The sequence below is a fragment of the Scyliorhinus canicula genome, chromosome 6 (assembly GCF_902713615.1).
Source record: "Scyliorhinus canicula chromosome 6, sScyCan1.1, whole genome shotgun sequence".
NCBI lineage: Eukaryota > Metazoa > Chordata > Chondrichthyes > Carcharhiniformes > Scyliorhinidae > Scyliorhinus > Scyliorhinus canicula.
In genome coordinates, this window is record NC_052151.1 from 163,700,677 (window position 1) to 163,717,859 (window position 17,183).

A 17,183-nucleotide genomic window follows, 5' to 3' on the forward strand; every position below is an offset into this window, starting at 1 on the left:
TCCCATCCCTCTTCACCCTGCAGCCATGTCTCCGTAATCCCAATTATATCATACCCATTTATATCTATCTGCGCGATTAGTTCATCCACTTTATTGCAAATGCTCCATGCATTAAGGCACAGAGCCTTTAAGTTTGTCTTTTTCACAATGCTTGTCTTGCTCCCAATATTTTTCTCCACTGCCCTGTTTGAATTTTGTCCTTGGTTTCTCCACATATCACTTTTCTTATTCACTTTTCTACATTTTGCTTTTGTCCTTGCTCCCTCTTTCTCTAACTCTTTGCGTATGTTCCCATCCTCCTGGCATTTTAGTTTAAACCCTCCCCAATCACTCTAGCAAATAGACCCCCTAGGACATCAGTTCCAGTCCTGCCCAGGTGTAACCCGTCCAGTTTGTACAGGTCCCACCTTCCCCAGAGCCGGTCCCAATGCTCCAGGAATCTGAAACCCTCCCCCTGACACCATCTCTTGAAATGAAAAATGAAATGAAAATCGCTTATTGTCACGAGTATGCTTCAATGAAGTTACTGTGAAAAACCCCTAGTCGCCACATTCTGGCGCCTGTTCGGGAGGCTGGTACGGGAATTGAACTGTGCTCCTGGCCTGCCTTGGTCTGCTTTCAAAGCTAGCAATTTAGCTCAGTGTGCTAAACCAGCCCCTCAGCCACGTATTCATCCCATATATCCTGTCATTTCTATTCTGACTAGCACGTGGCACCAGTAGTAATCCTGAGATCACTACCTTTGAGGTCTGATTGATGCCCTTGACAGTTGTCCACTGGAGGACCTGGAGCCAGAGGGCTCCAGCCATCTTAATGATGTCTCAGGCATTGCTGTGCCACCCTGTTCTGGCCTCTGCTCCGGAGTTTGAAAGGTGTCAGGAGAGGGGGGAAATTGGAAGAGCTGGAGACTGTCTGAGTCTCCTTGGTGGAAGACCACTGGATGAGATCCAGTATTTCCTCCTCCCTTGGAATGCTCATGGGCCCCTGCGTTACTCCATGCGACAGAGGGGTAGCTAGAGTGAGCGCCAAAAGCCTCTGGGTTAACTGGCGCTGCCAGTCCCAGAGGCTCCCCATTGTCCGCACCATGATGTCGAAGCCCCACCTCTCCTCCACGGCCTCTAGAAGCCTGGCCAGATCTGTATCCAGGAAGCGAGGAACCAGTCTCCGAGCTGCCATCTTCCTGATTTGACTGAAAATGAGTACTGAGGGACCTTTTAAATATAGCTCCCCCTTGTTAGCAGTGAACAGCTGAGCCCTAAATTGGATTAATCATGTGTCTGGGGAGTCTGTTTGGCGTGATTCATGTGGGGGATCATTTCTTTTGTGGATGGAATGTGATCTGCATCACTCCAACCTACATGGTGAAAATCCACCAAATTGACACTTTGTCATTTTTTGGGAGAATCGCACAATGGGAAGGATTCTCCATTTGTGAGATTAAGTGCTGATGATGGGACTGAATCGTGAGTGTTCTATGTTTACGATAGCAGTGCCGGTCCCGGAATGATTCAGGGCATTCTAATGGGCAAACACTGGCACCATATGGAACTAGTGAAAATCCAGTGCATGTCAGTGTGTGACATAACCAGGATGGACACTGGAGAGCCTGACAAACAGGAACTGAATTTAGGCACTCCACTCCCCACACACCCTCATCCCAGCCAAGCACAGTAAGAAGTCTTACAACACCAGGTTGAAGTCCAACATGTTTGTTTCAAACACTAGCTTTCGGAGCACTGCTCCTTCCTCAAGTTCACCTGGCTATGTGTGGGGCAGAGTGGGGGGGGGGGGGGGGGGGGGGGTGAAATTACCTGTGGGTGGAGCCCATTTAGAGATCGGGGCACCCTTTCAAAATAGCGAGGAGCCAGTCTGGCGAGCAAGGTCAGCTCCCCAGTGATAGAAATAAGTGTGAGCTAGCTCAAAGAGAAATTCCTCAAGGCCCCAAAAAGTGACAAAGTGTGCTTAGAAAGTGGTGGGGGGGAAAACAAAGGGGGGACAGAGCCAGGAGAAACTCCCAGCAAAACACACCTGGAATGAAACCTTTCCATCAGGTATAAGAAAACTTGAATTTTTTTTTGCCAAATGTTGACAGTTGCTAGAGTATTGATGGTAAATTCAAGTTGTCATTATTGAAAGATCCTAATTGGATGTTACAGAATCTAAAACTTACTGCATGGTGAAAGCTCTGAAAGGCAATGAGCATGTTTTCGTTCATGGAATTTATTGATTTGTTACTCTGTAAATGCTGATCTGAGGACAAGGCACCATTGCCAATGTTCAGGTATACTGCAAGCGGGATCTAGAAGGTTGTGGGGGTCTTGGCATTGAAGGTGCCCTGCAAATGTATGTGATGGATTACAGTGTTATTTCTTTGAAAAATCTTAGCAGTTAAGTCTAAATTATTCCCTGGACACTTCTAAGCAAAGGGCTGGAATTTTGCTAGACTTGTGTGCAAAGTCCAAAAGGTTGGAAATTATTTAGTGCAGATAATCTTGTACCTTCTGAGGACTGAAAATTGGTTTTATTGTTGCTTTTCTGTTCGAATACATCGAAACTACATTAATGTGAGTGATACTCATGGAGTGTGCTGCTGCAAATTAAAGACTTAGGGCGCGATTCTCCGCTCTCACGCCGGTTCGGAGAATAGCGGGCCGCACAGATTTTCACGGCGACGCCAGTCCGACGCCCTCCCGCTATTCTCCGAACCCCGCACAAACTACACGTCGGCATTCCCGGCAAAGGCCTCGACAGACCCCCGACACGACCAGAATCCCGACTTTTTGGCCCCCCCCGCTATTCTCCGGCCCGGATGGGCCGAAGTCCCGACGTCATCTCGCCATGTTTTCACGCCGGCCAACACACCTGCTTTTGAAGTTCGTCAACCAGTCGTGCTGGCTGACGAGAGCTTCGAGGAGGTGAGCGCACGGCTCAGCGCACAGCTCAGCGCACTGCTGGAGTCTGGCCACAACGGGGAAGGCATCCCCAGAACGGGAGGGGGGTCCAGAGCGGGGGGGGATGTGGGAGACGGAGGGGGGGAGTGGGGGGGACGGAGTGGGGGAGTGTGGGACAGAGGGGGGGAGTGTGGGAGACTGAGGGGGGGAGTGTGGGAGACTGAGGGGGGGAGTGTGGGAGACTGAGGGGGGGAGTGTGGGAGAATGAGGGGGGGAGTGTGGGAGACTGAGGGGGGAGTGTGGGAGACTGAGGGGGGGAGTGTGGGAGACTGAGGGGGGAGTGTGGGAGACTGAGGGGGGGAGTGTGGGAGACTGAGGGGGGGAGTGTGGGAGACTGAGGGGGGAATGTGGGAGACGGAGGGGGGGAATGTGGGAGACGGAGGGGGGGAGTGTGGGAGACAGAGGGGGGGAGTGTGGGAGACGGAGGGGGGGAGTGTGGGAGACGGAGGGGAGTGTGGGAGACTGAGGGAGACTGAGGGGGGAGTGTGGGAGACTAGAGGGGAGTGTGGGAGACTGAGGGGGACTGAGGGGGGAGTGTGGGAGACTAGGGGGGAGTGTGGGAGACTGAGGGAGACTGAGGGGGGAGTGTGGGAGACTGAGGGAGACTGAGGGGGGAGTGTGGGAGACTGAGGGGGGAGTGTGGTAGACTGAGGGGGACTGAGGGGGGAGTGTGGGAGACTGAGGGGGACTGAGGGGGGAGTGTGGGAGACTGAGGGGGGAGTGTGGGGGAGACGGAGGGGTGGGAGTGGGGGGGTAGGGAGAGAGTGAGCGAGTGACCCGTCCAACCCCGGTTACAAAATGTCTGCCACCATGCCATGGCGTGCCGGTCACGAGGACACGGCCGCTGGTTGCCCTGTGGCTTACGGCCACAGGCCACTGACGCACCGGTGAAGAGGACGTAGTTAACTGCCCGTTGGATGCAGAAAGTGACCAGGGGTTAGGCTGCCCGCGACCAGGCCACACAGGTATCCCGTGGCAGGCTGCTGCCGAGGTGTCGACTAACCTCCGTCTAACATGTCCCGTTTCTCTGCCCCCCACCACCCTTCTGTCGGTTAGCACAATGTCTGCGAACAGAACGGCTATGTTCTGTGCAGTGGTTGGGGCCGCTGCACTGCATTTGGAGATGGAGTAGCATCCACACCCACAACCCGCAGTGGATGCAGGGCCAGCTGCAGCAGCAGAGGGAAGGGCCGAGGAGTTGCCAGTCGTCGAGCAGCATGGGGGGGAGGAGGAGGAGGAGGGGGAGGAGGAGAGAGTGAGGGTGCAGCCACGGCGCCAGAGGCGACGACCAAGGCCGAGGGTGTACCGTGTCCGGGTCTCTTTCCTAACAATGACGGACATCACCTGCAGGAGGAGACTCCGGCTGTGTAGGCGGACGGTGATACATATCTGTCACCTCGGGCGCATCTCGCCCCACGTGGAACGGGGGGAGGACACGCAATCCCGGTTGCCATCAAGATGACGGTCGCTCTTAACTTCTATGCGACCGGCTCCTTCCAGTCTCCGAGTGGGAACCTCTCCGGGATCTCCCAGTCATCGGTCCACAGGTGCATCCGGGATAGTGATCTACGCCCTCTATGCCATCGCTAACATCTACATCACCTTTCCCGAGGACCAAGCAAGTCAAGATTCACGAGCTCGTGGATTTGCCAGCGTGGCCGGGATACCGATGGTGCAGGGGGCAATCGATTGTGTTCACGTCCCCATGCGCCCGCCTGCAGGGGACAGGGAGGTGTTCACAAACAGGAGGGGGACATACTCCATGAATATCCAGGTGGTATGCGACCCCCACATGATGTTCATGAACGTCTGTGCAAGGTTCCCAGGGAGTGTGCATGACTCCTACACACTGGCGCAGTCGTTCATCCCTGTGATGTTTGAGGGACGTCCCCTCCGGCTGAGGGGCTGGTTGCTAGGCGACAGGGGTTATCCGCTGAGGTCTTGGCTGATGACGCCTATACGGAGGCCTCAGACCAATGCGGAAACCCGATACAACGAGGCCCATGCAGCAACCAGGGGTGTGGTGGAGCGCTGCCTTGGCCTCCTGAAGATGAGATTCAGGTGCCTGGACCGCTCCGGAGGGGCCCTGCTGTACCAGCCCGACAGGGTCGTTCGCATTGTAGTGGTCTGCTGTGCGCTGCACAACATCGCGATGCAGAGGGGAGATGACCTGCTGCAGGAGGCGGAGGAGAAGCCAGTGGCAGTGGTGCCAGCACAGAGGAGGAGGAGGAGACGGAGGAGGAGGAGGCTGGCGGAGTGGCGGGCGCAGCATGCAGACACGACCCAGGTATTGGTGATGTTCAGGAGGCGGCACGACGGACCCGGCGAGGACAGCGGGCACGCGACGCCTTGGTGGCAGCACGGTTCACGCGTCGCATGCGACGCCCCCGCTGAACACCAACCCACCACCTGCATCGCTAGACGTGCAGAGGGTCAACACACAACTGCCACCACCACAACCCCCCCCCCCCCCCCCCCCCCCCACCACACACCCCCTCTCAGTGTACACTGCTCCACTTCGACATCACCCTTACCACTGGGTCCAGACAGTATGGCACAACATTGATGGCTGTGTCAGCGGGTGTGATCAGTGCCATGTGGAATGATGACAGCCCGCTCTGCGATGAGCTGTGAGCTCAGAATCGTTAGAGAGAGTCTGACCCATGGCAATAGCTGAACCATCCACCTTGGTGGCCGCTGAGTTCGTCACGGACACTCCATCACGTGCCCGCGTGGGGTAGCTGTGGGAGGGGGTGGGGGGAGGGGAAGGGACTGCACACCCGGCACCGAAGTTTCACCGCTCGTCAACCCCAGCGACACTCGGTCACCATCATGATTCCTGTGGCTGTGGAACAATCACATGGTGTTACAAGTAAGGTGGAACAGTGCGTTTAATGTTAACAATAATTTACAGATGCCCTAGCCCCTACAACTAAACTGTGCCCTTCACCCGTGCCAACTTACTCAGTGTCTCTCTTTGTTGCCTTACGGGCCCTACCACTACGTCTAAGTGATTCCCCAGATGATACAGCAGGAGTGGAGGAGGACTGCTGCGAATCACCCCCTTCGACTTGTTTCTCCTTCGGCAAGCGTTTCCTGGGGCGACCCGGCCTTGATGGGCCAGGCTGCTCTGCGGGCGTCTCGGGTGACGTTGTGCCACCCTGCTCTGCCTGCTGCCCACCCGACGCACCAGGGATGGGACGGGGGGAGGCCGGGAATTCCGGGACGTCCCGTGATGGAGTTAATGGGACGGGCCCCAAAACCACCTCCTCCCTCGGGGAGCCCGGTGGCCCCCGGGCCTCACTTTGGGACAGAGGTGCGAGCGGGGAGGTGCCCCGTCGCACCACCGATACCTGGTGCTGCCAGTCTTGGAGGCCTGCAACGGTATCCACCAGGATCCGAAGGTTTGCAGAGACGGAGTCCAGGGAGTTAGACATTCCCGCCATGGACTGTGCGATCTCAACCTGTGAGTGCACAACGCCATCCAGTGTTAGGCGGTTGATGCTCTCCGCGACTGACTGCTGGGACTGTGCCATTGACTGCTGTGACTGTGCCATGGCGTGCTGCGACTGGGCCATGACCTGCTGAGACTCGCCCAAGGCCCACAGCGTCGGCAATGTCGTGTTGGCTCTGGCGCACTGCTGCCTGTGAGAGGGCAACCCTGTCCAGGGCCGAGGATGATGCGTGCACATTAAGCCCAACGCCTTGCATAACTTGACCCATTGCCTCCACCGCGGATGCCACCCGTGCGGTGTCGGACTGGGTTGCTGCCATGAGCGGCACCACTCCCTGCTCCTGGACGCGGTTCGACTCCTCTAACAGTGTCTGCAGAGTCTGGAAGACAGCCCTCATCCCGTCATTGTGTCCCTGGGTTTCTTGATGCATCGGCTGTGCGGGTGGGTTGAGAAACTCCAGGAACTCGGAAAACATCTGGGAGCCAGCTGGATGCTGGGCCTGGCCTGCCCTCGGCCAGTCCGGGCCCTCGGCTGCTCCGACCTCCACCTGCTGTACCTGCTCAGCTGTGATGTGCGACCCAGACTGTGACCCAGGAGCCTAATCACTAAATAGCCCAACCGGGGTGAGTGTCTCTGGGATGGTGGAAGGTGTGGGAGATAGCTGTGCCGCAAGCTCGAGGTCATCTTGGGTGCACGCCTCCTCTATGTCATCAGCCCGCTGATAGGCCGCAGGGCATTCGCAGGCCATTTCTCTCTCTTCCTTTCTCGCCGCCCTCTGGGCGTCCTGCTCCACAGATTCGGTTGGGGAGGATGGGACTCCCCGCTGATCGGGCACCCTCTGTCGTGCAGCCCTGGTGCTGTAGGGGCAGATGCCTGTGTCCGCCTGGAGGCAGACGGCCCTGATTGTTCGGCATCACGTCCTAGGGAAGAGAATGAAACGGGTTATTTAGAGACGCTTGGCCGGGCGCTGGACGGTCCCAGTGGGCAGGGTGTGAAGGGACAGAGGATGGGGGAGGTGTCCAAGTGGGCAGGGTGTGAAGGGACAGAGGATGGGGGAGGTGTTCCAGTGGGCAGGGTGTGTGAAGGGACAGAGGATGGGGGAGGGGGGGAGTGTTTGTCATGCAGGGTTGTCTCACTTGTTGCAGTTCCGCCATCCTCGCATTGCGCGATCTCCCGGGTGGCAGATCCCCCAACAAGGTCCAGTGCCCTCTGCTCAAACGTGGTGAGGGGGTGCAGGATGGGCGAACCCCCTCCAGTCTTGTTCCGCTCACGATGTGTTGTGAGCGGTCTTGTCCTGTTGGGGGAGGGGGCATAGGTAGATCATTACAATACGGCAGGTATCAGCAGGCCATTCAGATACTGGCACAGTTTGGGGGTCAAGTTGTAATAAGACCATTGCATCTCTCCACGGGGGCCAGAGCGCTGGGTCTGTGACTACTTTGTGAACCATCCTCAACTCACTCTGCCCCAATCCCCCTCCACCCCTCGTGCCGGGGGGGGGGGGGGAGTGGGTGATTAAGTAAAGGGGGGAGGGATGGTTGTGACCCGGGGGCACCCTCTTGGCACTTACCCTGGCAGCCCTGGTGAGGTCGTGCATCTTCTTCCGACATTGCTTTGCAGAGCGAGGGGTCTGCACCGCCAGGCCTGGCGCGCCGCGCTGGCAGGGTGGCGATGCCCTATACGCGGGCAGATGATGCCCCTCCTCTGCTCGATTGAATCCAGCAGCGTCTCGACGTCAGCCTCCAAGAATCGCGGGGCTGCTCTCCTTTGCTCTGACATCCTGGCCTACAGTTTCTGTGCTCGCCCGCGCCTTTTTACGGCGTCGGGTGGCCTCATGTGGGCGTGTTCATGTCGTCGTCGCGTTCCGGCGTCATCGCGCACGCGATTTACGCGGCCCCGTTCCTAGCCCATTTCCCGGACGTGAATACGTCGGGAACAGGGCCGTGTCGGGCCGTCGCAAAAGTCGGCCGTGTCGCAATTTTCCGCGGGTGCGGAGAATCGCGCCCTTAATACCTGACAATTCTTATTTTTAAATATAATCTTTTCTTTGAACGTGCATACGAAAATGAACCCATTAAACCTGGCCATTATTAGTAAAAGAGATCAATCAAAGGGATCACCTGTGTGGAGTTTGTACTTTCTTCCATGTCTGCATGGGTTTCCTTCGGGACTCTGTTTTCTTCCCACAGTCCAAAGATGTATAGGTCAGCTGGTTTAGCCATTCTAAATTGCCCCATTAAATTCAAAGGTTAGGTGGGGTTCCAAGAATACAGTGGGAGACTGAGCCTAGTCTGTGTATCCAAGGAATCTCTGTTTCACCAGGACAAAAAGGTACATTTCAGATTATAATATGTTAATTACACACATCCAGAAGACCACCAAAAACATGCCTGAAATGAATGGATCTTTTGTAAAGAAAGAAAATAATTGCCATAACTCTGTAATTTTGGATGTATCAAATCAATGAAACAGTAATCCAGGAACAATGAAGCAGGATGTGTTGCATCAATCTAAGACCACCGCTATATTTAGTAAAGGAACCACAATTGTACAGTCAAGCGGTGGGGCAGCTATCTTTGTCCCTTTTAATCTTTAAATGTGGTCTGCAGTAAGAGAGATAAATGAAAAATGCAGTATCAGCAGTGCCTGAGAAAGATCTATTACTCTCCAAGCATTTTACAATTTTGGGTCCACCAAAACCACAAACTGACCTCTTAGTAACAAAACTATCAGAAGCTGACTCTGTGACCTACTGAAAATCCTGCCAATAACTTCAGCATATTGCTTTGGATATTGAATTCATTTGAACCACATTTCAAGAGTGAAAAAGACTTCTATTCAGACCGGCAACATAACTTCTCCAAAACAAGATAATCACGTGAAATGTAAACTATTTATTAATAGTCTGTAAAAGTGCACCTTTCCCTTCAACTGTACTTTTTTTGAGTGTGTTTCGTTGTGTAACTGCATGCGTAGCATTAGATTTTGGAGTGAGTGTCGAAATAAACCATCATCTCTCTTATTTAAACCCATGGAAAGCTTACTGCTGGTTATTCAAATCATCCACGCTTTCATGTTAAATAAACACGCACACGTTCAAAAACTTACTGATTATGGACAATGGGAAAGCAGACAGAGATTTCAGCAGTTCTATCTCATCCTGTCCATTCCCACTATTTTGAATAAAAGATTTTTAAAAATCTGAATCTGATCCTTGGGTTGTGATGTTTTATGAGTATTTTTCTGGTTTCTCTCCAACAGCTCTATTCTAGGACTTAATTTGTGTCAAATACACATTAATTTATTAGTCTGAAAATTTTCCAACCTTTTGAATGTGATAATCTGATATCAATTTGCATATTTTTCCATAGGTGAAAACAAAGCTACTATTCTTTATTATGACATTACAAAATAAAATTAATTTATAATTAGTTGAGACTAACAGAATGTTGGGGAGTTATAGAAGGTGTTTCAAAACACAATTACCATCCAGCTTATAATCTGTTAATTATATTTAATTGATTTAAATTGAATAGTTATGGTATATTGTGAATGTCATTTGTGTTAGCAAGTGCTTTAAGATGCCACTGTAAGCATGTCACATTAAAAGCACGCGAGAGCTGTCATAAAATACTGTAGTGTGGTGCAATGTCATATTTCAACGCAATAGAACAGCATTGATTGAATTTTGAATGAAAACAATTTCTTTCAAACAATAATGCACTATCTTTTAAAATATGAATGTAGTCTAAATGCCTCTCGCATTTTAGGTTTGTAATAAAAGTTAAATGATTTTCCAAAGCACTGACAGTTTGAAAGAAATGTTATAGAGACCAATTTTATTATTGTATTTTATAAATATTATTAATTTGTATTTCTTCCACAGATACTGCCTGGTATTCTGCAGAAGCATTGCTGTATTTTACCAGAAGGAAACACAGGTAAAGTATTTATTTTTGTGCTATTTCCCTATTTTGTTGAGGTGAAGAAAATTTTCCAATTTTGAAATTGTGACGTTATTGCCAGACCGTTTCAACTGGTGGATCATGCCGAAAAGCACATCTCTTTGGCTGTTCGGAACAGACAGGGTACTGACTAATACCGACCAGCCTGTGTATGCAAAACTCAAAACATAGTGTCCAACGTGTGATACCACGATTGGACAGCGCTTGCTAAGCAATCCTGATTGTGCTCAGAATTACACTGACAACCAGTTTCTATTGTCAGTCGGATTCGCAGTGTGGCTCACTTACACATGGTGTCTGCTACATACATTCAGACACAGGGTCCTGTCCTTTGCAGACAGAAATGACATGCACCTTTTTCAACTAAAAAAAAATGCTTGGGGGTCAGCCATTCCCTGGTTCATTCCCCATGGAAATGCCTGGGCCAGTCAGAGTTGACCTGTCTTGTTTGATCTTAAAAGCTTTACAGTTAACTATTCCGTTATGCTTTCTCCATGGCAAAGCCTCTACCAATTAGAGTTCTCTTGTCAACCAATCAACACTAACTTCTCATGCAATATAACTTGTTTTCCCCTTTACAGTCAGTATTCTTGCATATCTGTCCTGATCAATGCAAGGTGAAAAGCTTCATTAGCAGGTCTACTTTTTCAGCAAAACATTATTTTTGTTTTAATAATTGTAGTTCTTCGCAGTTAAGAACTGATGTGTGATCTCTGCATAACTGGCATTGACAGTTATATTTCTTGTGAGGAACCCCAAGCAAATAATAATAATAACCTTTTATTGTCACAAGTATGAAGTTACTGTGAAAAGCCCCTACTCGCCATATTCCGGTGGCATACAAACCAAGGTTTTCTAAATAATGAACTTTAAGGAAATAAGGAAAATGTGTAGAATTGCTGTGTGTGTGCATAGTGTGGGTGTCTGGTCTCTCTGCCTGTGCATTATAGGAATATTTTGAAACTATCTCATCTCAAAATGGATTTGCTGCACAAATAAATGGAAAGACGCTGATAACAAAGATTGGTTAATTGTCAACCTGTTTAAAACCAGAGAATTCAAATTGTTTAAAAAACTCTTCACTGAGAACATCAGTGGGGAAAGAGATCCTTCATACATCATTTGGAGCACAATTGTAGGTATGTTTATAAAGAATACATTTGTGACTTTAGTACTTGAAGCACACACGAGTCAAAATTTCCTGTTGCGAGATACCTGGTGGAAAGTCTTTTGATACCTGAGAGACTGGAAGATTCCACTGCCAGCCAATAGTATAGACTGTCTCCCTGCTACAAGATACACCGTGTCGCTGGGTTGGGTGGGAGGAATGGGGTGGGGTGGGGGGCTCAAAATCCCACCCAAAATCTTTTCTTGAAGCATTGAGTCAATACTGGGGATTAGTAATTATGCTTGAAACGGATGAGTTTGAAACTCGATTGGTTCTTCCTGAAAATCAAACATTTCCTTCAGCTTACTGCGAAACCCGTTTTCCAGGTTTCTTTTATGCAAGTGTAGAGAGGTGTTACTTTTGTTCACAGATTCTTTCACATTACAGATTGAAATACTGCGTAAAGTATTCTGGTAATTTTACACATGGGTGGTATTTGTAGAATGTATAAGAAATATCTTCTCAGAATGGCATTAAGACCAACTGTGTGTATGTGAATTTGTAACATGATAGATATAATCGTACAATAATAGTACAATTCATTAATGTATTAGTGTCTCTTTGTGAGCAATCAAGATTTGTAGCTGTTTTCTGCTTTTGTGTTTGCACAATTTGTTGCGGTGGTCCTTACTATCTGCAATCACCATCTCTCTATTTGGTGTTGGAGCTAGTCATTGCGGACTTCTCAGTCCCACTGTCACAACATCTATCAACCATTGACCCTCATTGTTTACAAGTACAACTTTGTTTGCAGAATAATCAGGTACCAATTTATGATTATGCTTGTCCACACAGACACCCATTGGGTATTGAAGTACTCTGTTACCTCTGTACTTTGGACCTGCACTGCACAGAAGGTTCCCAGACCTATCAAATAATTGCAGACCACAACTGGCTGTGACAACAATGTTATCCTCTTTAGTACAAGTCAGAAACCTTGGATTCGTGAGACCCTTCACTGCTTGCAAATGTAAAGTTTCATCAGTGGTCCAATCAATGGTCATAATATAAAGACAGCCAAGTACACCACTGTCTCTCACTAAAATCTGTCCCCTTGAATTCACAACAACACCAAATGGAGATTCCCAGTTCAGTTAAAAAAAATATATATCTGTCCATCCCTGGCATACATGAAAATTTGTTGTATATTGCATTCAACAAAAAGGACGAAATAGCCTTTTAGAATCTGGATGTTGTTTGTCTTTAAAAGAGGTGTAAAAATTGCCTGAACAATCAAATGTTTGCATTGTGTAGGTTTTCCTGTCTGTCATAAATATTATGCCATTGTGAGCTACTGCAACTCCGGTTGGACAGTGAAAAAGCTCCTGACCTTTGTCATGATTGCTAAACGGTAACACAGTGGTTAGCTTCACAGCTCCAGGGTCCCAGGTTCGATGCTGGCTTGGGTCACTGTCTGTGTGGAGTCTGCACGTTCTCCCCGTGTCTGGGTGGGTTTCCTCCGAGGTGCTCCTGTTTCCTTCCACAGTCCAAAGATGTGCAGGTTAGGTGGATTGGCCATGCTAAATTGCCCTTAGTGTCCAAAAAAGGTTAGGTGAGGTTAGAGGGATAGGGTTGCAGTGTGGGGATGGGGTGGAGGTGTGGGCTTAGGTAGAGTACTCTTTCCAAGGGCCGAATGGCCTCCATCTGCACTGTAAGTTCTATGATTTGATAAACTGTTGGACTATTTTGTTGGAGAAAAGAGCAGTGTATTTTGCAGCTTCACTGGTATAATATTGTGCGATAATAGGTTCCTCTTTACCAATATATGAAATGTACCAGAATGTAGGAGGCACCAAGTTCTCCATTTTATTAGTCTTGTGTGTGCTAACCTCAGGTACACATTCAAGAATTGGAGCAGATGCATGACAAAATGGTATGCATTCATTTAATTCTTGTAGTTTCTGTATCTGTGACAATGGTTCAACATCAGATGCATTGTTCATGAGATGCTCCAAAATTTGTGAAAGATCTTTGGTCTGTTCCATCTGTTTGAACGCTTCCTGAACAGTTTTCTCAAGCTGTTTCTGTTTTTCCTTGTAGAAATCCAAATTTATGTGAATCAGCTCTTTGAAGTTTAATGTTGCCGACTCCACATTAGTTACTTGGTGCGGCTTTTGTGATGTGTGGTTCAGAGCACCGCTTGGACATAACAGCCTCTCAGGAAAATAAATAACTTTTTAAGAATCCTGTATGTGCAAAAGCTAATAAATGTTCAAATGGCATGTATAACACTCATTATTGTAATTCTCATGTACAGTTATTGCCAAACTCTTTCATGCTCAAACATACTGATATGAAGTAAGAGTGAAGAACAAACCAGACTGCGTTCATGAATCAGCTCTAGCATCTGCAACTAAATTAACATAAATGGGGAAAACCTCTCGTCCTCCATCGCAGATGCTGTTTTATTCAGCATACCATAGTTAACCTACAATGTAAAGTGAGAAAAGCCTGAGAAATGCCTGTCGATTTGCAAGTAGAACGATGCAGTATTTCCCTACAGTTCATCTAATTACTTTCCTATTCAGTTATTGTTACTTTCTCTTGCTGTTGACACCACTCTAAGCTTCATGGCTATTACCTGCTCTTAAATATTGTGTAGATCTTTGATGTTCTTTACCTAGAACAGGCATAAATGCAGGATGTCTTTGTATCCATTGTTGTACCAGAGTCTGCAGCATTTGTCAACAGAGAAAGCGAGAAAACATTCAGAGGCAGCACTTAAATATATATAAAATGGCTAAAATAATCCCTCAACAAAGTACAAGTGTTCAAAGAACTTCAAATGAGCACAATTGTCCTGATGACAAAGTTTGTAAAAGTAAAAAAAACCTAAGGTGCAGGGTTGGCCAATATTCATCGCAGTTGCTTTTTGAAATTACATCTGAAACTCAAGAAGGTGGTGATGGAACCATCAATCCAAGAGACACGTGCTTTCAGATATGAACAGTGGTTTTAATCTACTTACTTCGGAGCCAGCCTGTTACCCGTTGAACTCTCGATGAACTCAGGCTGGCTCTGGACACGGTTATTTATACAGCAGTCTAGGGGGAGGAGTCGTGGGCGGAGCCAAGGGTGGAGCCCTGTACAAACTCCTGAGCATTCCCAGAGCTACTTCCCCTAGTGGTCGGATAACGCTACTGTGCTTACAATGGTATTGGTAAATACAGTGTGAATTACTAAGTGACATTCACCAAAATCACCCCCTGCAAAAAAATCAAGTCCGGTGGGGCTGGTGGTCTACAAAGTAAGTCTGTCCGGTGGTCGGACTGTCCGCTGTGATCTGCGGAGCACCGGGATTGCAGCCTCTTGCGGTGGATGGATGGGTGTTGTGTGCTGCGGTACAGTGGCGGACTCCAGGGAGGGTTGTGTCCGAACTTCATACTCTTCTGGTTCGACCGGGGACTGGGGGTGCACGGAACTGGTGGAGCGAGCTCATGGGCTCAGGAGCGCGAGGGGGCGGTAGCATGGGGTGTAGGGTGAGGGGTCTTTCTGTGGGGGTAGAGGGGGCGCTGGATCCGGCGGGTGCCAGATCCCGGAGGGATACTGTGTCCTGGCGGCCGTCAGGGAACTCGACGAAGGCGTACTGGGGGTTGGAGTGGAGCAGGTGCACCTTCTCAACAAGGGGGTCGGTTTTGTGTGCCCTGACGTGTTTCCTCAGGAGTACCGGGCCCGGTGTCCTCAGCCATGCCGGAAGTGAGACCCCCGTGGTAGTGCCCCTGGAAAAAATGAAGAGCCTCTCGTGAGGGGTCTGATTGGTTGCTGTGCATAGGAGGGACCTAATAGCGTGGAGCGCGTCTGGGAGGACTTCCTGCCATTGGGAAACTTGGAGCTTCCTGGACCTGAGGGTCAGTAGGACGGTCTTCCAGACCGTCGCGTTCTCCCTCTCCACCTGCCCGTTCCCCCTGGGGTTGTAGCTGGTAGTCCTGCTCGAGGCAATGCCCTTGTCGAGCAGGTACTGACGCAGCTCGTCGCTCATGAAGGACGAACCCCGGTCGCTGTGTACGTAGCTGGGGAAACCAAACAGGGTGAAGATGCTATGCAGGGCCCTAATGACTGTGTGGGAGGTCATGTCGGGGCACGGGATAGCAAATGGGAAATGGGAGAACTCGTCTACGACGTTTAGAAAGTAAACATTCTTGTTTGTTGAGGGGAGGGGCCCTTTGAAATTAATCGCGAGGCGTTCAAAGGGCCTAGAAGCCTTGACCAGGTGGGCCCTGTCTGGTCTATAGAAGTGCGGTTTGCACTCCGCACAGATCGGGCAGTCCCTGGTGACCGCTTTTACCTCCTCGTTGGAGAAAGGCAGGTTTCGGACTCTGATGTAGTGAGCGAGCCGGGTGACCCCCGGGTGGCAGAGGTCGTTGTGGATGACTTTCAGTCGGTCAATCTGCGCGCTGGTGCATGTCCCGCGGGATAGGGCATCCGGAGGCTCGTTGAGCTTCCCGGGTCGATACTTAATATCGTAATTATAGGTGGAGAGTTCGATCCTCGACTGAAGAATTTTATCAGTTTTTATTTTGCCCCTTTGCGAGTTATCAAACATAAAGGCAACCGATCGTTGGTCGGTGATGAGGGTGAACCTCCTACCTGCGAGGTAGTGCCTCCAGTAACGAATAGCCTCCACAATGGCTTGTGCTTCTTTCCCGACTGAGGAGTGTCGGAGTTCTGAAGCGGAGAGGGTACAGGAGAAAAATGCGACTGGTCTCCCTGCCTGATTTAGTGTGGCTGCTAGAGCTACCTCTGAGGCGTCGCTCTCAACCTGGAATGGAGTGGATTCATCCACCGCCCGCATGGCCGCTTTGGTGATGTCCTCCTTGATGTAGTTGAAGGCCTGGCGTGCCTCAGCTGACAGGGGAAATCGTGTGGCCTTAAAGAGTGGGTGGGCTTTGTCCGCATATTGAGGGTCCCACTGGGCGTAGTAGGAGGAGAAGCCCAAGCACCGTTTGAGGGCCTTGGGGCAATGGGGGAGGGGTAGTTCTAAGAGCATACGATCCGGGTCTGGGCCCAGGACTCCGTTTTCCACGACGTAGCCGAGGATGGCCAGTCTGTTTGTGCGGAAAACGCATTTCTCTTTGTTGTAGGTGATGTTTAATTTCTGTGCCGTCTGGGAAAAACGGTGGAGGTTGGCGTCGTGGTCCTGCTGGTCATAGCCGCAGATGGTGACATTGTCCAAGTACGGAAACGTGGCCCGCAGCCCGTACTGGTCCACCATTCGGTCCATTGCTCGTTGGAACATTGAGACCCCATTAGTGACGCCGAAGGGGACCCGGAGGAAATGGAAGAGGCAGTCATCGGCCTCGAATGCCGTGTAGTGGCGGTCTTCCGGGCGGATTGGGAGCTGGTGGTATGCAGACTTTAGATCCACCGTGGAAAAGAGCCGATACTGGGCGATCTGATTTACCACGTCTGCAATCCTGGGGAGGGGATACGCGTCGAGGAGTGTAAATCTATTCATGGTCTGACTATAGTCGACAACCATGCGGAATATTTGCCCGGTCTTAATGACCACCACCTGAGCTCTCCAGGGACTATTGCTGGCCTCTATAATCCCCTCACTGAGCAGCCTTCGAACCTCCGTTCTGATAAATACCCTATCCTGCAGGCTGTACCGTCTGCTGCGAGTGGCTACGGGTTTACAGTCCTT

General features: G+C 50.1%; 1 protein-coding gene across 1 annotated transcript in view; it reads left to right on the forward strand.

The window, feature by feature from the left end:
* Window positions 1-17,183, forward strand: part of dlgap2a (discs, large (Drosophila) homolog-associated protein 2a) — a 1,284,003-nt gene that overhangs the window by 123,035 nt on the left and 1,143,785 nt on the right. Inside the window, exon 2 of the mRNA XM_038800403.1 lies at window positions 10,293-10,347. Coding sequence (XP_038656331.1) covers window positions 10,293-10,347 — 55 coding nt within the window. The remainder of the gene's footprint in view (window positions 1-10,292; window positions 10,348-17,183) is intronic.